General features: G+C 38.7%; 1 protein-coding gene across 4 annotated transcripts in view; it reads right to left on the bottom strand.

The window, feature by feature from the left end:
- Positions 1-2,517: 2,517 nt before the first annotated feature.
- The window catches only part of ankmy2a (ankyrin repeat and MYND domain containing 2a), a 36,696-nt gene continuing 15,454 nt past the window's right edge, over positions 2,518-23,759 (bottom strand). For 2 of the 4 annotated variants that reach the window (XM_060825426.1, XM_060825427.1), the window contains 8 exons: positions 14,322-14,460; positions 11,132-11,230; positions 10,320-10,480; positions 8,823-9,037; positions 7,207-7,342; positions 5,634-5,762; positions 5,292-5,409; positions 2,518-4,878 (listed from right to left, as the gene is read on the bottom strand). In XM_060825426.1, coding sequence (XP_060681409.1) covers positions 4,664-4,878; positions 5,292-5,409; positions 5,634-5,762; positions 7,207-7,342; positions 8,823-9,037; positions 10,320-10,480; positions 11,132-11,230; positions 14,322-14,460 — 1,212 coding nt within the window. In that variant the 3' untranslated portion in view covers positions 2,518-4,663. Of the gene's footprint in view, positions 4,879-5,290; positions 5,417-5,633; positions 5,763-7,206; positions 7,343-8,822; positions 9,038-10,319; positions 10,481-11,131; positions 11,231-14,321; positions 14,461-23,759 lie in introns of those variants that run through there. The other 2 variants (XR_009644733.1, XM_060825428.1) reach the window with 2 other exon arrangements.

Here is a 23,759-nt window from a genome sequence, read left to right as displayed (position 1 = left end):
CCCACAACCCCGCACCAGCCGTTTCTACCTCCTGCCCAAAATCCACAAACCTGACTGCCCCGACCGATCCATTGTCTCAGCCTGCTCCTGCCCCACCGAACTCATCTCCGCGTACCTCGACACGGTTCTGTCCCCCTTAGTCCAAGAACTCCCCACCTACGTTTGGGACATCACCCACGCCCTCCACCTCCTCCATGATTTTCGCTTCCCCGGTCCCCAATGCCTTATCTTCACGCTGGACATCCAGTCCCTGTACACCTCCATCCCCCATCACGAAGGACTCAAAGCCCTCTGCTTCTTCCTTTCCCGCCGTACCAACCAATACCCTTCCACCGACACCCTCCTTCGACTGACTGAACTGGTCCTCACCCTGAACAACTTCTCTTTCCAATCCTCCCACTTCCTCCAAACTAAAGGAGTTGCCATGGGCACCCGCATGGGCTCCAGCTATGCCTGTCTCTTTGTAGGATATGTGGAACAGTCCATCTTCCGCAACTACACTGGCACCACCCCCCACCTTTTCCTCCGCTACATCGATGACTGTATCGGCGCTACCTCGTGCTCCCACGAGGAGGTTGAACAGTTCATCCACTTTACTAACACCTTCCACCCCGACCTCAAATTTACCTGGACCGTCTCAGACTCCTCCCTCCCCTGCCTAGACCTCTCCATTTCCATCTTGGACGACAGACTCAACACGGACGTTTACTATAAACCGACTGATTCCCACAGCTACCTAGATTACACCTCCTCCGATCCTGCCCCCTGTAAAAACGCCATCCCATATTCCCAATTCCTTCGCTTTCGCCACATCTGCTCCCAGGTTGACGATGCTCTCCACTGCATATCCTCCACTTCCCGCTCCTCCGCTCTTGAACCCCGCCCCTCCAATCGCCACCAGAACAGAACCCCACTGGTCCTCACCTACCACCCCACCAATCCTTGCATGGGATTTTGTAAACTACATTGGTTTTGCTCATGCTGGGTATCGGATCCTTTGTCCTGGTGAGTTGTTGTCTGAGAGTGGCTGTTGGTTTGTGTGCTGTTATGAGTCCTAGTGGTCGCAGCAGTCTGGCTGTCAGGACTGCACAAAACACTACATTGGATAAACAGGAAGACAGCTAACAACCCACATCCATGAACACCAACTGGCCACGAAACGACATGACCAGCTATCCCTAGTAGCCATACACTCAGATGACAAACATGAATTCGATTGGGACAACACCACTATTATAGGACAGGCCAAACAGAGAACAGCCTGGGAATTCCTAGAAGCATGGCACTCATCCACGAATTCGATCAACAGACACATCGACCTAGACCCTATATACCGGCCACTGCAGCGGACAGCTACTGACAACCAGAAGCGGCAGATTCAAACCAGTATAAATGCCGGAGGTATCAGCACAGAAGCGCTTCACAGGAGGCTCCCAAGCACTGAAGATGTCACCTAGAAAGGGGACGAAACATTTGCAAGAAAATCTTTTGAAGTGTCTTTAATGCTAGTATATCTTTATTAAGCTCCATTAACTGGGCAGTTGGCTTGTAGTGCAAAATGATACTAACAGCGCCAGCTCATTTCATGTACCGGCTGAGGTTATCATGAAGGATTTGGGTTGAACTATCACCAGTTGTCTCTGTCTAATAAGAAAGCAGCTATATCATCCTCTGGGCCTATGGCAGCTTTACATTTTTTCCCTTTTTTAAGAATGGGTACTGAAACTGAACAGGCATCTCCTGGTTCAGTCACACCAACAACCTGTACAGCTGTAACAAATCTTTTTAATCTCCATCTAGCAATAAAGGCCAAAATTTCATTTGCCTTAATGACTTTTGTACCTGTATGCAACCTTTTAAAAAAAATCAATCAGATCCCTCTACACAACACAATTTTTTTGTTGAAGACTCTCCATTTAAATAAGTTTGGCGAAATAATCATGGGGAACTGGGAAACAGTAGAATAGTTTACAAGAGTTTTCAAGATAGAACACATTAAAGCATTCCAAAAATACAAAATAATGGAGGGGCAAAAAAAAGGTGGAAGGAAATAAAGACAATAACCATCACAAGAGAATGTACTCAGGAAACGGATGGGCTAAAGGCCAGTAAGTCCCCTGGACCAATCAGTTACACCCTAGAGATGTTAATACCTAGATCTGTATTTAATTAGACATTCACTGCACACTTGATACTGGCAGTGATCCAAATGCTAAATGCCACATGATTTACAGCAGCCATCTTACAGCAGCTTGCTTGTACTAAATTTTTAAATGTATTGACTGAAAATTTATGAAAAGACATCAAAAATGGAACTGCATAAAACTTAAAGGGGGAAGATTTGCAGTATTATAGGAAAAGAGTAAGCAAATGGAACCAACCGTGTATCTTTCAAAGAGCCTACAGAGACATTACATGCTGCAATATTTTATGATTCAGTTTGGAATCAGTTTGTTATATATCCAACAAAAAAAAAACTTTTGCTATACTTTTACCAAATAAAACAAAGGCAGTAAATATCATTTACATGAAACTTTATTTTTTAAAAAAGAAACACATTCATTTGTTCTCAAGTATTTTCTAGTATTGATACAAGTGAAACTTAGTGCACAAAAATATATTTGGTGAAATAAAACAAATGAATACATTTTATGAGAATCTCGAACCATAACAAGGCCGCAAAGTTTAAATTTAAAGATTGGCAGTCAAATTGCTAAAAAAATTGCAACATCATTAGAATTCTCATCTTGTTTGACTAACTCCCATGAAAAGTACACTAAAATGTTTCAACGCACAGTTGCAAGAGATTTTAAATGACAAGTCAAGTGTTACAAAATGGTGTAATAAACCAAATGCACAGACTTTTGTGAACTATCCTAATGTGAAACACAAAATATACAAATTACACTAGTAGTACATGTTTGGAAGGCTAAATCACAAATACAGTACATTCCAATTGCCTTTCTCAAAAGAAGCACTAGTGTGGTGTAAAGAATAAGTAAAATGGTCAGGTAGGATTTAGGATACATTTTAAATCAGATCACAGTATATTCAAACACTTCAAAGCAACAGGATAGTCATAAACAATCTACCTAAAAATGGTATTTATAATTTTCCAGTTAATGCAGCAAGGATTATTTTGAAAACACCAAACATAGAAATAAAACTATAATGCATTGTAAATTATATGATTTTTAAAAAAAAAAACTTTTGCATTATACCATTGCTCTATTACCTGGTCCATGAATGTCAGTGTGTTCAGGAAAACTTCAACAAAATACTATTTTTATTTGGATATTATCTACAAGGAGATAACAAATTGAAACTATGCATTTTTGGACAGTTTTGTCATGTTTCAATTCAAGGTAAGGCCAAAGAGAACTTTTAGAGATGTTCACTTCAAGTGGTCATACTTAAAAAGGAAGGAATCTTTTTTCTTGTTTGGAGTCATATATTTTCCAAGAGTGGAAAAGCAAGTTTGAGCAATATATCCCTATATCATGTATCCGGTAGATGTGAAGTTATACCATATTCCCTCTTAGCAAACGTTAATCAATTTTGTCATTTTAAAAACAAACTTAATGGTGTATAATTGTTTTACAAATAAATATTTAATTGGGTCATATTAAATTAGTTTCTGCAATAATTGCTTCACAATTTCTGGCTGCAGTCTTTGGATAGAGATAATTTCCCAGTTGTGAGGGTAGAAAACAAGTTTATATCCTTGATATAATCATAAGTAATTTATCAGTTAAGGGTGTAGCTTTATTTTTGGGCTTAATTGATGGCGACAAGGAGAGGGTGGAGAATTAGTGTGGAAGCAACAAAAAAAATCAAAATTTACTGTTAATATGCAATTGCATCCATTTGAACTTAGTTCCAGAGTCTATGTTAATCTTAAGTATACATTAGATGTGAAAAAAAAGGGTTAGATTCACAAAAATACAAATCTCACGCAAACAACATTCACAATCAAGCAAAAATGCTTAACTGATATTTTCCCTCAAATGACACTCCTGGGAATGTTTAATGTTCTTTTTCAGGTGAAGGTGGTTTGTTTTATTTTGATCTTAGCTGTGTGATCATGGTAAAGCAAATCATACACCACTATTTTCGCTAAATCTTAAAAATGTATATTTTGAATTATTTTTGCAAATTTATGTGGATTGATTGAATGAATTTTAGGTCCAATCATGTAGCTATTTTAAGCAGGGAACAGCCCACTTTTTCGCGTTGCAATTAACAGATAAAGCAGAGGAGATATCAAGTCCTATCCACTCTATAAAGAGTGTCCTTGTGTATATTAAGGCTGAGATAAACAGATTCTTTATCAGTAGAGGAATCAAGGGTTACAGGGAAACTGAGAAAAGTGGACATGACAAGTGCTAGATCAGCCATGATTCCATTGAATAGAAGATCAGCCATGATGGCCAAACAGCCTACTCATGTTTTTATTTCTTATGGTTGCTTTGCTTCCTTACCTTGTGTTACTTTAGTGCAGGCAAGGATCAAAGCATGAAACGAATTTAGTGCACAATAAACAGAATGCAGTGCCTTGGATTTCACTGTATGGCAGGAGCAATTACCTTGTTGCTGGATGTAGATTGGTTTATGGGTCGTACACTAAAAACTGGAGGAACATCAGAGCTATATTACATCTACTTTATTCTTCAGCTGTGCATGTTGCAACAGGATGGCTGGACTGTTTTTCTGTGGCAAGGTCTTCCTGTGGAGTTTCAGCTTCTGCTATCATCCCTGTACCAATGTCCCCAGAATCTGAACCATCTTTGGAGGATGGCTGTATAGTGCTGCTGTACTCTTTAGATTCTGGGACAGTTTCAGCTTCACCTACACTGGTTTCAGAAGTGTTTTGTTTTCCTGCCATAAAACAATAGAAGTAAGTACATTTGCTTAAAACATAGTTAGATTGAATTCACTAACTGAAAACCAAATGCAAGTTACAAGAATGTCGATCTTACATTAACTTGTTACAATCGATATACCCCTGACTAGGACTGATGAAATAGAAGTAAAACCATCAGAAATAATGCATTGAAAAAATGTTATCATAATTCATTTTACAACATTTGGCTAAGCACAGTGAAGTTTAGATATTCTACCCTAAAAATGCAATTCAAGATCGAGTATGGCCTGCAGCAGTCAGTCTCATTGCAGCACTAGAAGCCCAGGGCACCTCGAGAAAGCAAAAGCAAACAAAAAAAAAAGTACAATGCAAAAACAAAGGCTTTACATTGAGCCATCTACCGTCAAAAACTTGCATAAAAACTAACCTTTCTGCTTCGATTTTTCTTTGGCTTCATGTTTCTCTCTTGACTCTTTCAGTTTTTTACACACCTTTTTGTGAGTGAACCAGTGCATCTTCTGACAGTTTTGGTTGCAATATATCACCTGAGATCTCATAAACAGAGAAGGTTGTCATTAAAGGACAGTTAGGTCAGCAGGTTAATTGCATGCAATTCTATGTTACTCATTGCTTTGACCATAATACAAAAAACAAATTTCAGCCAAAAATTTAAACAATAGCAGGGATTATTAACCATATTAATATATCCTTATCTGTAAGCAAATTTCTTGTATTAACTTAAAGATAAATCCAATCCAAACATTCTTACCGTTTTACAGATTGAGCACCTTTTATCTGCCTCTTTTTTACCACAAGCAGTACAAAACTCAGCGTCCATGAAGCCAATTTGGCCAGTTATGGTCTGGGTCAATACAGATAAAGCTGTTGGATCATTGCCCTGGTTTTGTTTGCACAGATGGATGGTTAGAGTTTGGGGGAAAGAAAACAGTAAAGGAAAAGAAATAAGTTTCAATGACCACATATGAAAACAATGAATTTTTTTAAAGACAGTTTTATCCCCAGTGTTTTAGGTCTATGACTGGATATATTAACTTTCCATAGATGCTTCCTGATCTACTGAGCATTTCCAGCATTTCTTTATTAACGTGCAAACATTTCTTCCACTAAAGTCCAATCTTAAACCTACATGTTCTGAATTTTCTGAATTATTAGGGCATATGAATACTTGATTTTTAATTTGACATTCATTATGAAAAAATATGAATTCATTTGAACTGGAGTCTACAGAGTGTGAATGTGATGTTGATAGAAATTCAGCATATTACAAAACTGCAGATTGCAAACAAACAATTTTTAAACAAAATTCAGAACCTTGAAAAAGCATTTATTTAACACGGAGCTAAATGAAAATAAAAGTAAATCAGTAGGTCAAAAAAACAAATCCAGATGAGGTTCACTGGGTTATTTTTGCAGTCGGGAGAGCTGCATTGGTCCAGACCTTGTGGTAATAATGGCAAAAATGTCAAAGTTTTCTGCATTCTGCCACAGAACCTGACAACAATGGGCAGCAGGTTCAGTGCAGGTTAAGTGGTGAATTGGCCATGCTAAATTGCCCATAGTGTTGTTACGTGAAGGGGTAAATATAGGGGAATAGGTTTGGGTGGGTTGCTCTTCGGAGGGTCGCTCTTCGGAGGGTCGGTGTGGACTTGTTGAGCCGGAGGGCCTGTTTCCACACTGTAGGAAATCTTAAAAAAAAACTGAGAACCTGCAAGGATGAATTTAATTTCACATAACTGGATTTTAACTACATATCAGATTTAATTTAATTTTAAAAAAGTGGGAGTTAAAATTCAGTGCTGTGGAGATTGCCGTGGGTAGCTTTCCTAGAAACCAATTGACAGTGGTATTGCTTGAAGACAGACCACAAAAATCAAGCCACAAGAAAACAGTTTCAAACTCATAATTAAAGAATAAAAGCTAAAATGGAGGATAAATCATTGATGAATCCATAACAATCAATTGAAAGCATGTTCCTCTGTGGAACAAAACTATTCGAGAACAGGTGGTTCTAGATCACAAGTATAAGCTTGGTTCACTATTCTTCAGTGAAACAGCTTTCATTATTTGGGGTTATCTGCAATTCAACAAGCCTTGCTGGAAATATAAAATATGTAGATTGGATGGCATTCTATGTCAACTTTCCTGATCCACCACAGTTGAACAGTCCATCAACAAATCAGTTAACCAGTTGCACACGAATAATGATCATCATATATCAACACGTCACTGATATTATTTTAAAAAAACATCTGAGAACATAATATAATATTTATATAAAATATTGTTCAGCAATATGATTCAACAATGTCAACATAACTTACTATTTCAACAGGAGCAATGGTTCTGACAAGCTGCTGCAGAAGTGTAGCTTCGCACCATGGAAACTTTCGGATACATTCTCTTATAAATTTTTCTTGGTAATATGGAAAACCATCTGTATCACGTCCTTTTAATAAGCTGCACAAAATAATAAAAGGGACAAGAGAACTTAATTCAGTCCATCATAAAACTCTTAAACACTGTTTATTGCTGAGTATACAGTTGCCATAACGAGCGATTATGCTTTTAAAGTTTATATAAATTCCACAAACAGTTTTTACAAGCCAACATTATATCAGTGAAAGATCTAAAGAGATTTACAACTAGCATTTCACTAATTATCCACAAATTGCAGAACAACCAGTCCAGAGTATCAAAGGTCTGCATCTTTGACTACATGATGGGGAAACACAGATAAGAAATAGAAACACAAATAATAAAAAATGATATACAAGAAACTCTTGAATCTTAAATTCTAGGTTGTCATTTTGCAAGTGAAGAATAGCCAGTGTTTTGGCCAATTGATCAGGATTTGACATCAACCCTAAGTACACTGCAATATAATCTTTCAATGCCATGTGTCTTTCATATTTCTATGCTACATCATGCAGTTTCAAAACAGAATGAAAAATATACATTTAGGCATACTGTACATTTTTTTAAAATCATGATACTATTGGATTATAATTAAACTGCAGGAAATAGAAACAGAGGTACTACAAATCAAACATAAATTGCCAAACAGGTTCGGTGTTCCTTGCTTGGAAGCCAACGCTGCAGGAATCTCTGTACTACATTCTAAATTTGAATTAGAATCCCTGTGTGGAAACAAGACCTTCAGTCCACTAAGTCCACAACGACCCTCCGAAGGGAATCCCACCCAGACCCATTTCCCTACATTTACCCCCGACTCCTGCACCTAACCTATACATCCCTGAATACCATGGGCAATTTAGCACGGCCAATTCACCTAAGCTGCACATCTTTAGATTGTGGGAGGAAACTGGAGCACCCGAAGGAAACCCACACAAACACAGGGAGAATGTGCATACTACACAGAATCACCAAAGGCTGGAATCGAACCTGGGTCCCTGGCGATGTGAGGCAGCAGTGCTAACTACTGTGCTGCCACCATGTTGCCCCTAAGGGTAGATATATTGAAATTAAAATCTACTCAATTATACATTAGGTCATTTCTAATGCATTACACACTGGGCAAGAGACTTTCTTTTTGAGTTTTATTGAAAAAAAACACTTTATTACTCCTCAGGACAATGTGCAAAAATAAAAATTTAAAGGGAAAAGCCACATTAATAATGTACGAGCAAGAATTGCTGACTATGTGCTAGACACTTTGCTGTGGACCATCAGTCAACCTACTTCGGTTTAAAATTTAACCAAACACAGGCCAAACCAAACTGATCATTCATTACCTGGTGCCTCTACCAATCAGCACTCTTTAGTCATACAGAAAAATGTTGGTATTCTTCAAATTGGTATTTCTTTTGAATTGTCTTACTGAGTAGAAGACCAATAGCTTTGGCAAAATGTGCCTTAGCAATGTTCAACGCTTGTGCTACCAAACAAATGCTTGTTGTCCTCAAAACAAATCTTTTACCTTTTCACAAGCCCATCAAGTTTATTTTCATGCTCCTTTAAGAAACTGATACACTTCTGGAAGATGTAACTGAGGTAGTGCATCTTCATTGCCAGCACTTCATTGATTTCTCTCTGTTTCATACATTTTTCAATGATAAGATCCAGTACTCTATAGCACTTGCGCAATGCCTCAACATCTGCCAGTAAAGGATTTTCCTTAACCATGAGCACAATCTTGAGAAACACAGATAATAAATAGAAACACAAACAATAAAAATGTTATACAAGAAGCGCTTAAATCTTCAATTCTAGGTTGTTATCTTGAAAGTGTAGGATAGCCATTCATTGGTCAACTGATCAGGATTTGAAATCAATCCTAACTACACTGTGATATATTTTAAGAAAATTTATTCTTCCATTTAAAATCAGAAATCAGGACAAAAAAAAAGTCTGAGAAAGTGGAAAATCAAATGGATCGAAAAAATTATTTAGGCAGAAGCGGGTCCTGCAGGTACTGGAGATTAGAGTCAAGATTAGAGTCGTGCTGGAAAAGCACAGCAGGTCAGGCAGCATCTGAGGAGCAGGGTGCTGCCTGACCTGCTGTGCCATTTCAGCACCACTCTAATCTTGACAAAATTATTTGGTTTTTATGCAAACTAGAAGCTTCTTTGCTATTGTCTCTGATTTCTCATTCTATATATAAATTTCATCTCACAATTAATAAGAACTGTCTTTCAGTCTGAACTATATGTACTGGTGAACATAAAAGCCAGAGCTCTACCTAACTTCCCCCCAGTAAATTATCCTCCCACAATCTTATAAAAGTATTTATTTCAAATATTAACTACCCCCCTATAATGAAGTAGCCAACACATCTTCCATATCAGATAATACTGTTACTTTACATGATTACCTACATCGGCCTTGTACAAGACAAAACAAATTTAACAGAAATAAATGATACAGTTCCAGAGTTAAAATTGCAATAAACTGGTCTACTTAAAGTTTTCCACAAATAAATAAATATAAATTTATAATGTTACACAGAATACACCTAAATTACAATTTTAAAAAGAATTTTTACATCCTATACCATTGCAGAATTCTTTTTAGAAAATGCAACATAACGGATTGAAGAATGGTCAATAAATCACTTTGAAGTAAAACAAGAGAATGATCTAGTACTATGCCATGAAATAAGCCTAAATTTGTTCTGACAAATCCCGAATCTCACAAAGTCTAACCACACAGTCATGTTGAACAGTGTAGGAAATAAAAATTATTTAAAAGGGATTCAAAGTTGTTGCAAGTTAAATGTTGTACACAACCTCAAGGTTATTTAAAGAAAAATGTTGTGGATGGGCACTCACCAGCTTTCCACCTTGGAAATATTTTGCAAATCAACAGAAATTTAAAAGGGGCAAAGATAGTACTTATTTTCTTTTTTATTTAAATCTAAAATAAAACCTGCAGCATGGTCTAACTTTCACATGGATTATGAGCAAAGATTTCTAACCGCAACTGGGTGAAGGTTTGTTGTTATAATGATCTTGTGCAAAGGCCCTGCTAATTTGACTGGAAGTTTCGGTTCTTTGTCAAGGCCTTGTGGTTTTGTGTAGCAATCCAGTCTTTCACGTGAAAAGAAATTGTTGATAATAGTTACGCAGTCATGCTGACCTAAAAAAAAGTATAAACATCAATAATACTTTTCAGTAAAACATGATCACTGCATCATTTTTTAATAAAAAGTAAATACAACAATGTTACATCTTTCAGAACTGGAATTGATACTGTGCCTCCATCCTTTGGAAAAGCCCACATCTCAAGTCGTAAAGTCCATGATCAAGTTTCATTCAAAATCTAAATATCCATAACAACACTGCGGTAGTCAGGTTTTTATTTGTCAACATCTCCAGGAAAATAAGTTATGTATAAAAGTTGGGATTTACAGTGGTCTATAACGTGTGGCAACACAATTTGAAATGTTCATAAATAAGGAGGACCAAGGATAGACTGCAAGGTTTCAAAGTGACTTGATTGTACTGCTAATCATTCATATAATTTAAACTTAAAAGCTTTCCAAAAGGAAATCTCACAGAGATTCTCAATAGTAACTGGTTTTACTGGAGCATATACTTGGTACATGAGCTATTGGATTGGGACTTTGTAGCATTTAGTCAGATAATGTCAATAAAACTGATCAGGCACCTGAGATATACTTCAGAATTGAGAAAATTGTACATTTAAAAAAACTAACCAGTTTTTTTCTAAAACTTGATAGATTAGAAATATGCCCGAAGTTAAATACTATACATGCCAATAACTTACCGACAAAGGCAGCCATCTGTGCTGCAGTTCGACCTACAGAGTTTACAACGTCTATTTCAGCTCCAGCTTCCAATATCATCCTGGTTATCTCTTTACTACCTATAGTCAAATAAAACAGCCCTCGAATGAAACATGAATATGAAACATACATAGTTGTTTTTTAAAAAATTACAAAAGTACTAAATTGCCAAGGGCATTTATTATCACCTGAAGACTTTAATATATCCCAATTGTTTACTCGCTATTATGAGATCCCTCCTCAGCATGCAATTATTAGGAAAAACAAAAGCACAAGGAATTGGTGTTCATCTTGTGACAGGGTGTGGTAATTGGTTTGAGAGGTGAAAAATATTACTATGATCCCTACTGTTACCAGAGTTTGAGAGTGTGATGAGCTTCATCTGCCACAGATCATTCCCATGTCTTTACCAGCTTTTCACCATATATAAATAGACAGGATTTGGGAGATATGAAAGGAATAAAGTTGAATTTGGCAGAAGACGGAATGCATAGGGAAGACAAAATAATAGGGAATGTAAAGTAGTATTGTTGCAATAAAAATATTATTATAATGCAAATATTTATAGGTCTCTTTCCGTTACATCAACAATTTCAAGTAATGAATTGACAAAGTTGTATCACTGGATACAGGAATTTACTAAAAGATAGACAACACCGGTGGGTGAACCTATGGCAAATTAAATTTTAATTTAGGACAACGTGAGGACATAGAATTTGGATTCATGGAAGAGAAAATCAGAATGGTGTAAATGGTGAAAAATTAATAACTGTGGAAAATCAAATAGATTTGAGCGTCTGTGTACAATTACTAAAAACTAGACCATAGGTACAAGTGGTGATCATAAGGTTAATGGAACATTTGCCTTTATCTCATTGAGATTGAAATGCAAACATGTTGAAGCTTGACTAGGACCCATTCTGAGTACTGACGCACATGACCTCTCCCACTAGAGCTATATGCGCAGCTAGCGCATTGGAACGTCACCACATATAAATTTCCCTTCAAGTTACACACCACCTTAACTTAGAAATATCACTACTGCATTGTTACTGCTTTGGTAAAATCCTGAAAATAGCTTCCTAACAGCATTCTGGATATAGCCACATTACACAGACTGCACAGTTTAAATGGTTTATCACCATCTTCTCACAGACAATGAGGGATGGGCATTAAATGCCGATCGAACCAATATAGCCCACATGCCAAGAAAAATAAATTTTAGAAATCGTTGGCATAATACCGAAGGAGAAATATAGTGGGCTTGGAAGCAGCACATTGCAGATATACCAAATAAACTGGGCTTAGACAAACAGGTCACAAAATCTCTCTATATTCCCTCAAGAGTAGAAGACTGAAGTGAATTAATCAATCTATTTGATATGACATCTGAGATTTGACAGGGTACATGTAGGTAAACCGTTTTCTTTGGTGGGAAAATCTGACCAAAGGAACGAACGAAACAAACAAACATAAATCTTAAAAATCAAAAGCTCATTTCGAAGTGAAATCAAGAAGACTCCCTCCACACGGTTTTGGATGCAAAGAAACTGCAATTTCAGATAATTACTGAATAAACTGACAATGGCAAAACAGACTTGAGGATTTCAGTATAAAAGCAAATTACTGCAGATGTTGGAATCTGAAACCAAAAGAGAAAATGCTTGAAAATCTCAGCAAGTCTGGCAGCATCTGTAAGGAGAGAAAAGAGCTGACATTTGGAGTCTAACCGACCCTTTGGAGCTTTGACAAAGGGTCAGTTAGACTCGAAACGTCAGCTCTTTTTTCTCCTTACAGATGCTGCCAGACCTGCTGAGATTTTCCAGCATTTTCTCTTTTGGGTTGAGGATTTCAGTGGCTTACTCCTATTCATTTTTACTGAAGAGACAAGCGATTGATCTATGTTCAGACAGTGCACTCTGGTCAAATGCAAGAAAATGCACAAAAGTAGTTTTATGATCATGTTTTAGTTAGATTTCCATTGGTTTGATGGAATGACTTCAAAGAATACAGAGTGAATGATGTGGATGATAATTCTTCTAACTCTGAGGGATCTTGATTAATGTTTCAGTCTGTGTGGCTCTGCTTTTTAGTTTCACTTTAAAAATTGAGAGCTAATTAATATTGTCAAATTGCCTTGTCCTGTTTTACTGGTGAATGGATGTACTTGGCTAACAAAATTACCATAACGTCAAGAAGTTCTTTCACATGTGGAACTTAAAACTTGAAAAATATATTGCATCAAGAGACTATTTGATAAATGCCATGACTCAGTGGTGTACAACAGCATAATGGTCCAGCATACAAAACAGATTTTGTCTGTAGTTTCTATAAATTCATTGCTCCATGAAAAAAAAGAGAGGAAGAGGGGGAGAAGTGCTCAGGACTCCACAGTCAGGTTCCACAATGGTAGGGCTCTCTCAAGCCTGAGGTTGGGTCTAGCACTGGCCTGGGAGACAGTGGGGGGAGGGGAAGACTCATGGAAGGGTTCCAAGATGACCTGTGAGGGGAATGCAAGGGAATGGAAGAGTGGAAGCCTGAAGCAGGTGCAGGTGAGGAAGGAATAGGAAATTCAGCAGGTATGAAGGAGAAGAGTTGGTGTAATCTGTAAAGGTCATTCCCCACTCCTGTTCATCTGAGAAACCCTCTACTCCCCACTTTCCATTTCATTTTTGCTGATTCCACGACTTAGACAGTACTGTTTAAACATTTTAATTTATGCTATGCAGAGGGAAGAGAATACAGCAAGCGTTTTATTAACTGGCACTTATAAGGCCAGGAGTGTGCTGGTTGATTAAATATTCTGGTTGTTCAAGAGGTCTACGTAAACAATGTAAAATCACACACTAAGTAATAGAAACATAATTCAGTGGGCTATACACATCATTGTTAAAATATTTACAGCAAGAATCACTTAATGCAATTTGTCATAAATAACACTTCTTGCAAAACAGCCTTCTCACTCACCCTCAACTGACTAGTTAGACATCATACAGATACAGTAAAATTCTGGAATATACTTTTTGCTAGTTTTATTACGAGTTCTGATTTATAAGGTTCTGGTTTGAAAAAAAAAAGTTTGCTGAACTAACACCTGTTTTAAGTCAATCCGTTCACCAGACAACAAGGGTTCTATCAATGTAACACTGCAGCATAAAACAAAGAGGTTACCTGAAAGTCCAGCAAACATAAGGGCTGTATAACCGTGCTCATGTTCGTTACAATTCACATCTGCGCCATGTTGCAAGAGCAGTTTGCACATTTCAGCCTTGCCTTTATATGCAGCATGCATTAAAGGAGTCATTCCATGCTACAAAAAAGCAAAAAAATTGAACAAAAACATAGTTCATACAATTCATATATTTAAAATGCTGTCAAATAATCTTCCACTGCTGTGCTTCAAAAACTGGAGTTACTCAGCAAGATTGTGCAGGAGAGTTAGAGTAAGAAAACAGAGCCTCATGATTCCTTACCCATACTTTCAAATCTCACAGGCTCACAATGTCTAGTCAAATTGATAAGGAGATCCTTTTCCTTAGAAAATCTTTTTCAGTATTACATCCCAACACTAACCTTGAGTTCCCTTAAATTAGATTGCTGTTCAATTCCTATACTCCGTTCCATGAGTGGAATAACCTCATGTAACTACATCACACTAAAATCCTCTTTCAAAAACCATTTTCTTGCTATCTTTGATGTACAAAAGTTATCAGTTGTGCCTCAGTTTCTTCATCTTCACTTCCTATGCAGTATCCACTCATCCTCTTTATGACAGCAATAATGATTTGTACAAATGACAAGTGTAAACAGGAAGTCCAATTAATTTTTTTTTCTGGCCATATTTCTTGAGATCAAATTTCATAAGATGACAGTATGAAAACATTCCATCCATTTATGTATCTACAAAACTAACTTACCATCCAAATGATGGTTGCACCTTGAAGATAGACAACTGAGCACATTACAACATCACCTTACTCAAGGCATATCAACACTCAGCTAATCACTCAACGTTGTTCCATCCCCTCTCACAAGAACATGGATGAATAGCCTATTTGGCCCCTGAAACTTCTCACTTCAATGGCTTGACCACAGCTTGCTGTTTCATCCTGTCATCTGATCTTGGAAATATACACCATGCTGCAAAATCATGAACTGGGCTAAAACCATGAACTGGGTGTTATCTAATATATGCAACACTATTTAGTGGACTGATTGCTTCCAAAACTACAATCTTCAATACATATTGAATGCTATTACAGCATTAGCTAATAAAGACTTTGCAACAAATCAGTGGGTTGACACTTTTTCATACAGAATTCAGAACTGCATTGTTTGTTTACTACTCTTGCTGCTCCTTCCAGCCATCTGTCAGTACTTATACAGTAAGGAGAAAACTATAGCTGCTCAAGACAAAATATTGCTGATGCTGGAAATTCATAATAAAAATAGAAAATGCTGTCCAGACTAGTTGATCTGACAGTATCTATGTAGGAAGAAACAGATTTGAAGTTTCAGGTCAGTTACCCTTCATCAGAATGGGAAAAAGTTAGAAATGTAAGTAAAGTAGGAATTGATAAAATATTAACCAGAAACATTAATTGTATTTTGTTCTGCATTCAGACTATGGAGTATTGATTTTCTCCTTGTACTCAATTTGTTTCTCCTACTCTTACCTCTTTTCTTAAAATGATCTGTCCTTCCAACAAGCTCCTAAACAATGTAGATGGAATGTTTCAATTTGATATTAAAATTATGATGCATTTTGGATGTATGAAACTCTGCATGGTCTGGGGTAAATGATGTTGACAGATTATCCTTCCAGCAGATCCTACACAAGCAAATGATTGTGCAAGTTACTCAGCAAACAGAGTGGCGAGCAGACCAGAAGTCTCACCCACTTCCTGTCATGAAGGCTTGGTGCCATATTTAAAGTTGACCTGGATACCATTCCAATTAATGCAGCCAAGAGCACCCTCTCAGCCTGTGATGGCCACCTGAAAATTGAATGCAAATCCTAAGGCAGCAAACTCTAGCTTACAGCAAAATACACCCCAAGCACTGCCTGGGTGCTGATGGAGAGCATCAAAAAAAAAACAAGAGGTCAGAACTCTTCCCAGCTGATTGGGTATGGCGGTCATCTTGGCAGACTCATCAATCCTGGCAAAAGATTGCGGCATGGTCAGTTTTGTGACTCCAATAAAGAGTGACAGGCAGAAGTGGTGAATAGTAGTCAGTAGTAGATCTCCTATGCTCCACAAGGATCCATCTGTTCTCTGTTATCTCATTCTCACAAAGCCATTCACATGAGCAACCACTCTAACACATTGTTCTGCATATGTTATTCTAGCAGCTGTTGAGCATTATGCTGAATCTGGGTTTCCAAAGTGGCTGCCTTCATCTACAACAAATCTGTTGTTTTCTCTTTTGTAGGCACTAGGGATCATTAGTCAAGAAGAAGCAACACCACCACCTCAGAGGATGCAATGTGTGAACCCTCAGGGAACACACCAGCAAGGCACCTGCACCCTTCACCATGATAATCACCTCCAAGTGTTTGTTATCTAGACTAAGCTCAGGGACAATACAGCTCAGGTGAATATATCACTGATATACTTGCACAGTTGATTAAGGAAGGAATGCCTCAGGTCTCTGAAGTTTAGAAGACTACCAGAAACCAGGCACCGCTGAGCACCATACAAAAGACACACCTTTGTAGTCAGCACAAGTGACATTTTCCTCTGCAGGATGACCACCAGGCAGATCTGCCAAAAGCCCTCAATCATCTGGAACGAAAGACAGAGGAACTCTTCCATGTTCTCCCCATTGTGATGGCTTCACCATGAGTTTGCCTCGTTGGATGCCTCCTTGCACAATGCAGTGGTCACCTTGGAAACCCAGATTCAACAGAAAGCTCAGTGATTGCTAGAAATATGCTTGGCCCCACACCTTATTTGATGCCCCTTCCACTCAAAAAAACAGGGTGGTGCCTAAAGATATCAAAGAGGAGAAGTAGTGACAGATGGGCACCCAGGAAGATTCTTCACAAGACACTCACATGCCCTTGCACCTCCCTTCTACCAGTGACACTACTATGCCTGCAGTTGGTTATGCCAAGGACAGCAAGTCTGTATCTGGGAAGGACAACATCAGCAGTCAAAGGCCCAATAAACAGAATGCCACAGGGACAACCATCCTGGAAGCTGGTGGCTCTAATCTCCACCCTAGCCCATTTTATCCTCTTTCTCTTCCATATTGCTTCTGGTGCATTTCAGGATTCTCACCCTCATTTTTATTCTCCGAGGATTCTTCTCCTGCATCTCGTCTTCATGCTACATATTCTCCCCTTTGGTGACTCAAGGTGTGGAGAACACAAAACACCACTATAGTGCAGGAGACTTGCAGGGGTATACAACATGTACAGCATGACTGGTCCAGGCATTGAAACTTTACCTCCAGGAGACTCATGGTCTGGGTCATGATCACCCTGGGTTAAGTGTGAACAACAATGTACATTTGGTTTGCGGTCATCTGAGGACTCTGATATAAAAAAAAAGTCACAAGGCAGGTTTGAAGCTGATCTCTCTCATCATCCACCAACCATCCTTCTACAGGTCGTACATGGGAAATTATCTGATATATGCGATCACTCCGGTACTTGAGTCATGGCAGCTCCCTGGGTATTTAGTACACGTTTCCACAATCTGGCTGTCATGGTTACAATAAGTTTAATATTAAAGGATGGCATTCTCTTCTGTAATCAATGGCTACTAGTTGGTAATAGACTACTGAGTGACGTTCATGCAATTATTTGTACCCTGAAACTGCAGGAATCCAGTGATCAATGCAAATCCTAGTGCCCTTGCTGCTTGACTGATCATGTCAAGAAAGGACATTTTGGATAGGTGGGCTCTGGCAAATATTGCATTAGTGACATCTGAATGCACATACACGTAATGGACTGTGAAATCTTAGAGAGGTTCCCAATTCTTCTGAAATGACCTACTTGCAAAAGAAAGGCATATATAATCCAGAGATCCGACTGTCACACAGTCCTTATCCAACAGTTGGCATTGGTGAGGGTATAGCTTGAGATATTGTCAGTCTTATTCTTCACTGGGTGGGACTTAATTGCGGAGAGCTGCAATGGAGTATGTTGATAAGTTCCTCACCAGAACTTTCAATCTCACTGGTGAGTCACATCCTGCTGCTTCTCTCTGCCAAGGCTATGCAGCAGGAAATGGCTATTTCTGTTTGTGTTGAGCATGTAGAAGCTGTTCTTTGGCTCTTTTGCACGCTTCTTCCTTTTGAGGCACCACTAGTTTGAATAGCTCGATTTCTCACAGCCATCATTTCTTAGATTAGTTGCAACTAATCAGAGAAAAAGAATTAAGATGTTATTAAAGGGATGCCTGAGCCCTGGCAGCATTCAGTTTCATCATGAAGAATTTATTACAAAAGGGAATGAACGGCAGTTGGAAGGAACCAAATTTAAAGCTCTAATAAATAGTTTAGTGTGATATATCCATACCTTGTGTAAGATTGCCCAACAAATGGTTCACGTTCCTTGAAATGAGGGCAGCTGCAAGTTGTAGCAACTACATCTAAAGTAAAGTAATGTAAAGAGAAGACAGACGACTGGCACAGCTACAAACTGAGACTCAAATCGGAGAGCCCAACTCAAAAAGCTACCCACATGGTTTTTATTTTTGAGTTTTTGAAGCGTGTGTTTTTTAACTGCAGAAAAGTTAAATGTGAAAAGGAAGCTGATATCGAGCGCTGTGTAGTTAATGAAATGCAAATGAGATACAAAATAGACATCTCAATGGCTGAACCCCAAGATTTGATCCTGCTACTTATGGTGGAAGTCAGTGCCAGTTCTAATTCCATACCAATAATCTGATTTCTTGCCCTATTCTGTACTCTTGCTCTATTAACTCATCACATTTGGCATCAACTGAGGGAGAAGAAAATTGTACTTTGTTCCTGTTTGTATCTCATTTCAAAACTTTTAAATTTTCAAATTGCACAACAAACCTTTACTAAGACAACCGAAGCAAGTATTTGAAAGAATGTGTACCGGTTTCCTTAATCACACTGTGACAATAAATGATATTTTATTCTATTCTTAGAAGTGCTCTCCATTATTTTCTCATAGCATTATGTTCTATTCAGAATGTGCCTCCTAATCATGGTTGACTATTGCTTGATTTGACAATGATGTCTACTTCAGGTCACAAGTTTCTGATACGGGGTTTCCACATGACTGAACATGCCAATTCTCGACCTGCAGATTCTGGACACATTGATTAGGGAATCTCATAAGTGAGATCCAGAGTAGAGGATTTTAGTTTCTCACTTTCCCTGCACTCACTAATCCCCACCCCCAATGCCCAATAATAGAGGATTACATCTATCCTGGCTCAGAGATTTTGTTTCATAATTAGCATATGTAAGAACTCTTCCAATATGCACTCAACCTTAAATCAAACGTTATGTCCTTAAAGAGACACATGTCTACATTGAGAAGAATGTAGCACTGTGTATGGCATGGTATGGTGCTCCAATCTCATGAACCAATATTTTCTAACTTAGTTTGAACAGCTCCTTGAAGATTTGTTCACATCTTGATAAATATTAATGCAAGAATGTCCTGTTCATCACACTTTCAGAAGCCCATCACAATTTTGATGGCAAACCCTGTCCAAGGCCACTGTGTCAGTCTTCAGAAAGTAAGAATAAAGAAACCAAATAATTAATTTTTAATCATAGACACAGCGCACAATACACTATTTTTAAGAAATGGAAATATTTGTGCAATCAAAACCAGAGTTCTGATCTCCAGCCTAAAGCAACTTTAATTAACCTTGAAAATGACTTATCCATTTGCTTCTGTATTATTAAGAGGATATGCATCAATAGTTTAGCATAAGATTGTTAAGTTTGTCATAAAATTAAATCACAATACAGGATTTGTTCAAAGATATTGTATGCATGTATTTTCTGTAAGCCATGTCGGGTGATAAACAAGGTTTGATCTAAGTAGTGAGGAAGTATCAGAGGTTTTGTGGGTTTAAAAGTGGATAAAATTGCCATATCTGGATGAGTTGTATCTGAGGCTGCATGGAAGATGAGGAAAGCTAATTTGAAGAAAAGTGGTACGGATAAATCAGTGAATTACAGACCAGTCAGTCTTGCAACAGTGAGAAGGAAACTATTAGATTACCTTCTCATACCCTTGACAGCAAGGTCACTTTCGACAGTGTGGCATCAAGAAGCCCAGCAAAACTGGAATCAATGAGTATCAGGGATCAAACTCTCTACTGGAACATAGGAAGATGGTTATGGTTGTTGCAAGTCAGTCAATTAAGCTCCAGGACATCTCTGCAGCAGTTCCTTAGGATTATGTCTTAGGCCCAACCATCTTCAGCTGCTTTATTAATGACCTTCCCTCTATCATAAAAAGGTCGGAAATAGGGATATTTGCCGATGGTTGCCGTGTTCAGCACCATTCGCAACTCCTCCAATACCGAAGCAGCCCATGTTAAAATACAACAAGATCTGGATAGTATCCAGGCTTGGGCTGACAAATGGCAAGTAACACTGGAGCATACAAATGCCAGGAAATGACCATCTCCAATAAGATACAACCTAATCATAGTCCCTTGACAATGATGTTAGCATAATCGAGTCCCCCACTATCAACATCCTTTGGGTTACCATTGACAAGAAACTCAAACATAACAAAGTGGCTATAAAAGTAGGTCAAAGGTTAGGAATGCTGCAGCAAGTAGCTTGTCTCCCAACTCTTATAAGCTTGTTCACCACCCAGAAGGCAGAAGTTAGGAATATGATGGAATCCTCCCCACTTGCTTGATGTAACTGGGTGCAGCTCCAACAACACTCAAGAAGCTTGACACCACCTCCAGAAGCATTCACTCCCTTCACCCCTGATGCTCAGTAGCAGCAGTGTATACTAACTGTAGGATGCGCAGTAGAAATTCACCAAATATCCTTAGATAGCACCTTTCAAATCCATGATCACTGATCTTGAAGGACAACAGCAACAGATACATGTTAACACCAACCAACTGCAAAGTTCCCCTCCATGTCACTTGCCATCCTGACTTGGAAATATATTATAGTTCCTTCACTGTGGATGGGTCAAAGACAACCAATTTCCTTCCTAATGGCATGGTGGGTGAACCTGCAGCATGTGGCTGCAGTGGTTCAAGGAGGCAGTTCACCAACACCTTCTCAAGGGCAACAATGGACAGACAATAAAATCCTGGTCAGCTAAGCAATGCCCACATATAAATAAAAAAAACCTGATGAAGAGAACAGCACAGGAAAAGGCCCTTCAGTCCACCCAGCCTGTGCTAGCACATGATACCTTTCCAATCACTTTTTGAATACCTTTATGCTTTTCAAAACACCCAATATCTCCTTTAACACATTGACATGCCTTGGAATATCAACATACCCACCTGAGACTTACCATCCCTCATGACTGCCTCCTTCATGAACAGAGATGCAAAATATTTATAAAGGAGCTCACCAACTTCCTCCAAATCCACACGTAACTTCGCTCTTTTGTCCTTGAGTGGACTGCCTCTTTAGCTATCCTCTTGCAAAAAACACCTTGGGATTTTCCTTAATCCCGTTTGCCAGAGACATTTCATGGTCCTTTTTAGCCCTCTTAACTGCTTATTCAAGTTCTTTTCCATCTTTCTATTCTTTTGAGCTCAGTTTCTCTTCAGTTTCCCAAACCTTACACATCCGTCCTTTTACTATGTATCCCTCTATTCCCTGTCTATTCATATATCTGTCAAGATGCCTCATAAACATTGCTATTTTATCTGTGTCCACCATTTCCTCTGGTAGCACTTACCTACACTTGGTGCTAAATAAAAACACCTCTCAATTCTCCTTTAAACTTTGCCTCTTTTACTGTAAACCCATGTCCCCCTAGTTACTGACATTTCTACATTAGGATAAAGACTATCCTTGCCTTTCAATTTTGTAAATTCTACCAGGTCACCTCTTATCCTTCAACATTCAAGCGAAAACAAACCAGGTTTGCCAAGCTCTTTTCACTAATAATACTCTCCAAACCAGGCAACATCCTGGTAAACTGTTTCCATACTCTTTTCAAAGTCCCCACATCTTTCTGGTAGTGTGGCCTGAAGTGGCAGAACTATATGCAATATTCCAACTGTGGCCTAAATAAAGTTCTATACAGTTATAACACGACTTACCAATTTTTAATACCCTTTGCCCTGACTGATTAAGACAAGCATGCCTTATCCACTTGTGTTTCCACTTTCAGCAAAAAACACCCAACAAATTCCACACCCATCCAAACCCCTGACACTAAGCAATTCTCAATTGATATAGAGGAAGGTAAAATCATCCACCACAACCACCTGGTACTTCTACATTGTTCCATAGTCAGCCCACATATCTGTTCCTCTATTATCCACTGGCTGAAGAGAAGCCTGTAGTACAATCCCATTGAAATGATTACACCCTTCTTATTCCTGAGCTCCAGCCACATGGCTTCACTGGATGAGCCATGCAAGGCATCCCTCCTCAGTAATGCAATTCCACCACCGCTTATATGTCCCACTATTTTGCCTGAAATATCGAAATCCCGTTCAGCTGCCAGTCTTATCCCTCCCTAATTAAATCTTTGTAATATCTACAACATCATATCCATACATTTTAATCCAAGCCCTAAGTTGCCCTATTCCTCACATTACAAGTACACTTCGGACAGCCAGTCACACAGTGTTCAGTTACGTCTCCCTGTCTCTTCTTCCTTGTAGTCTCTGGCCTTAGTTGCAGACTCCTCCTCAGGCATTTTACTTGAAGGACTTATGCCCAAAACATTGATTCTCCTTCTCCTTGGATACTACCTGACCTGCTGTGCTTTTCCAGCACCACACTCTCAACCTTGCTCTCCTACAACACTGATTCATGCTCCCCTGTTACAAAGTTTAAACTGTCCTGAGTGGATGAGCAAACCGCCCTTCTAGGAGCTTGGGGCACTTTCAGTTTAGGTGTAACCCATTCTTCATGTGGAGGTCCCAACTGTCCTGGAAGACATTTTAATGATGCACATTTCTGAAATCCTCCCTTTCACACTAGTTGTTAAGCTACATATTTAACTATACTATCTTCTGATTCTTAGCCTCACAGGCATGTGGCACAGGAAGTAATCCCAAGATTATAAACTTACAGGTACTGCTTTTCAACTTCCTATCCAACTCCCTTTACAGGACCTCATCTCTTTCTGTCCTTGTTGTTTTTTTACCAATCTGTACCCCAACTTCTGGCTGCTCACCCATCTTCTTGAGAATATCCTATGCTGGCTCAGGAGGCAACCTTGACCCTGTGACCAGGGAGGCAACACACTATCTTGGAGTACCAGTTGCAACCACAGGAAAGCCCATCTCTGCTCCTGACAATACAGTCCCTAATATTACTGCTCGCCTACACTTGGAGCCTCCCAGCTGTAGAACACTGCCAGTCATGGTGCCACTGATCCAGCTGTGCAGCTACTTTCCTGAGGGGCCGCACCACTCCTCCCCAACAGTATTCAAAACA

The sequence above is a fragment of the Hemiscyllium ocellatum genome, chromosome 5 (genome assembly GCF_020745735.1).
Source record: "Hemiscyllium ocellatum isolate sHemOce1 chromosome 5, sHemOce1.pat.X.cur, whole genome shotgun sequence".
NCBI lineage: Eukaryota > Metazoa > Chordata > Chondrichthyes > Orectolobiformes > Hemiscylliidae > Hemiscyllium > Hemiscyllium ocellatum.
The sequence above is the reverse complement of the archived record's forward strand: the minus strand, read 5'-3'. Positions and strand labels throughout refer to the sequence as shown.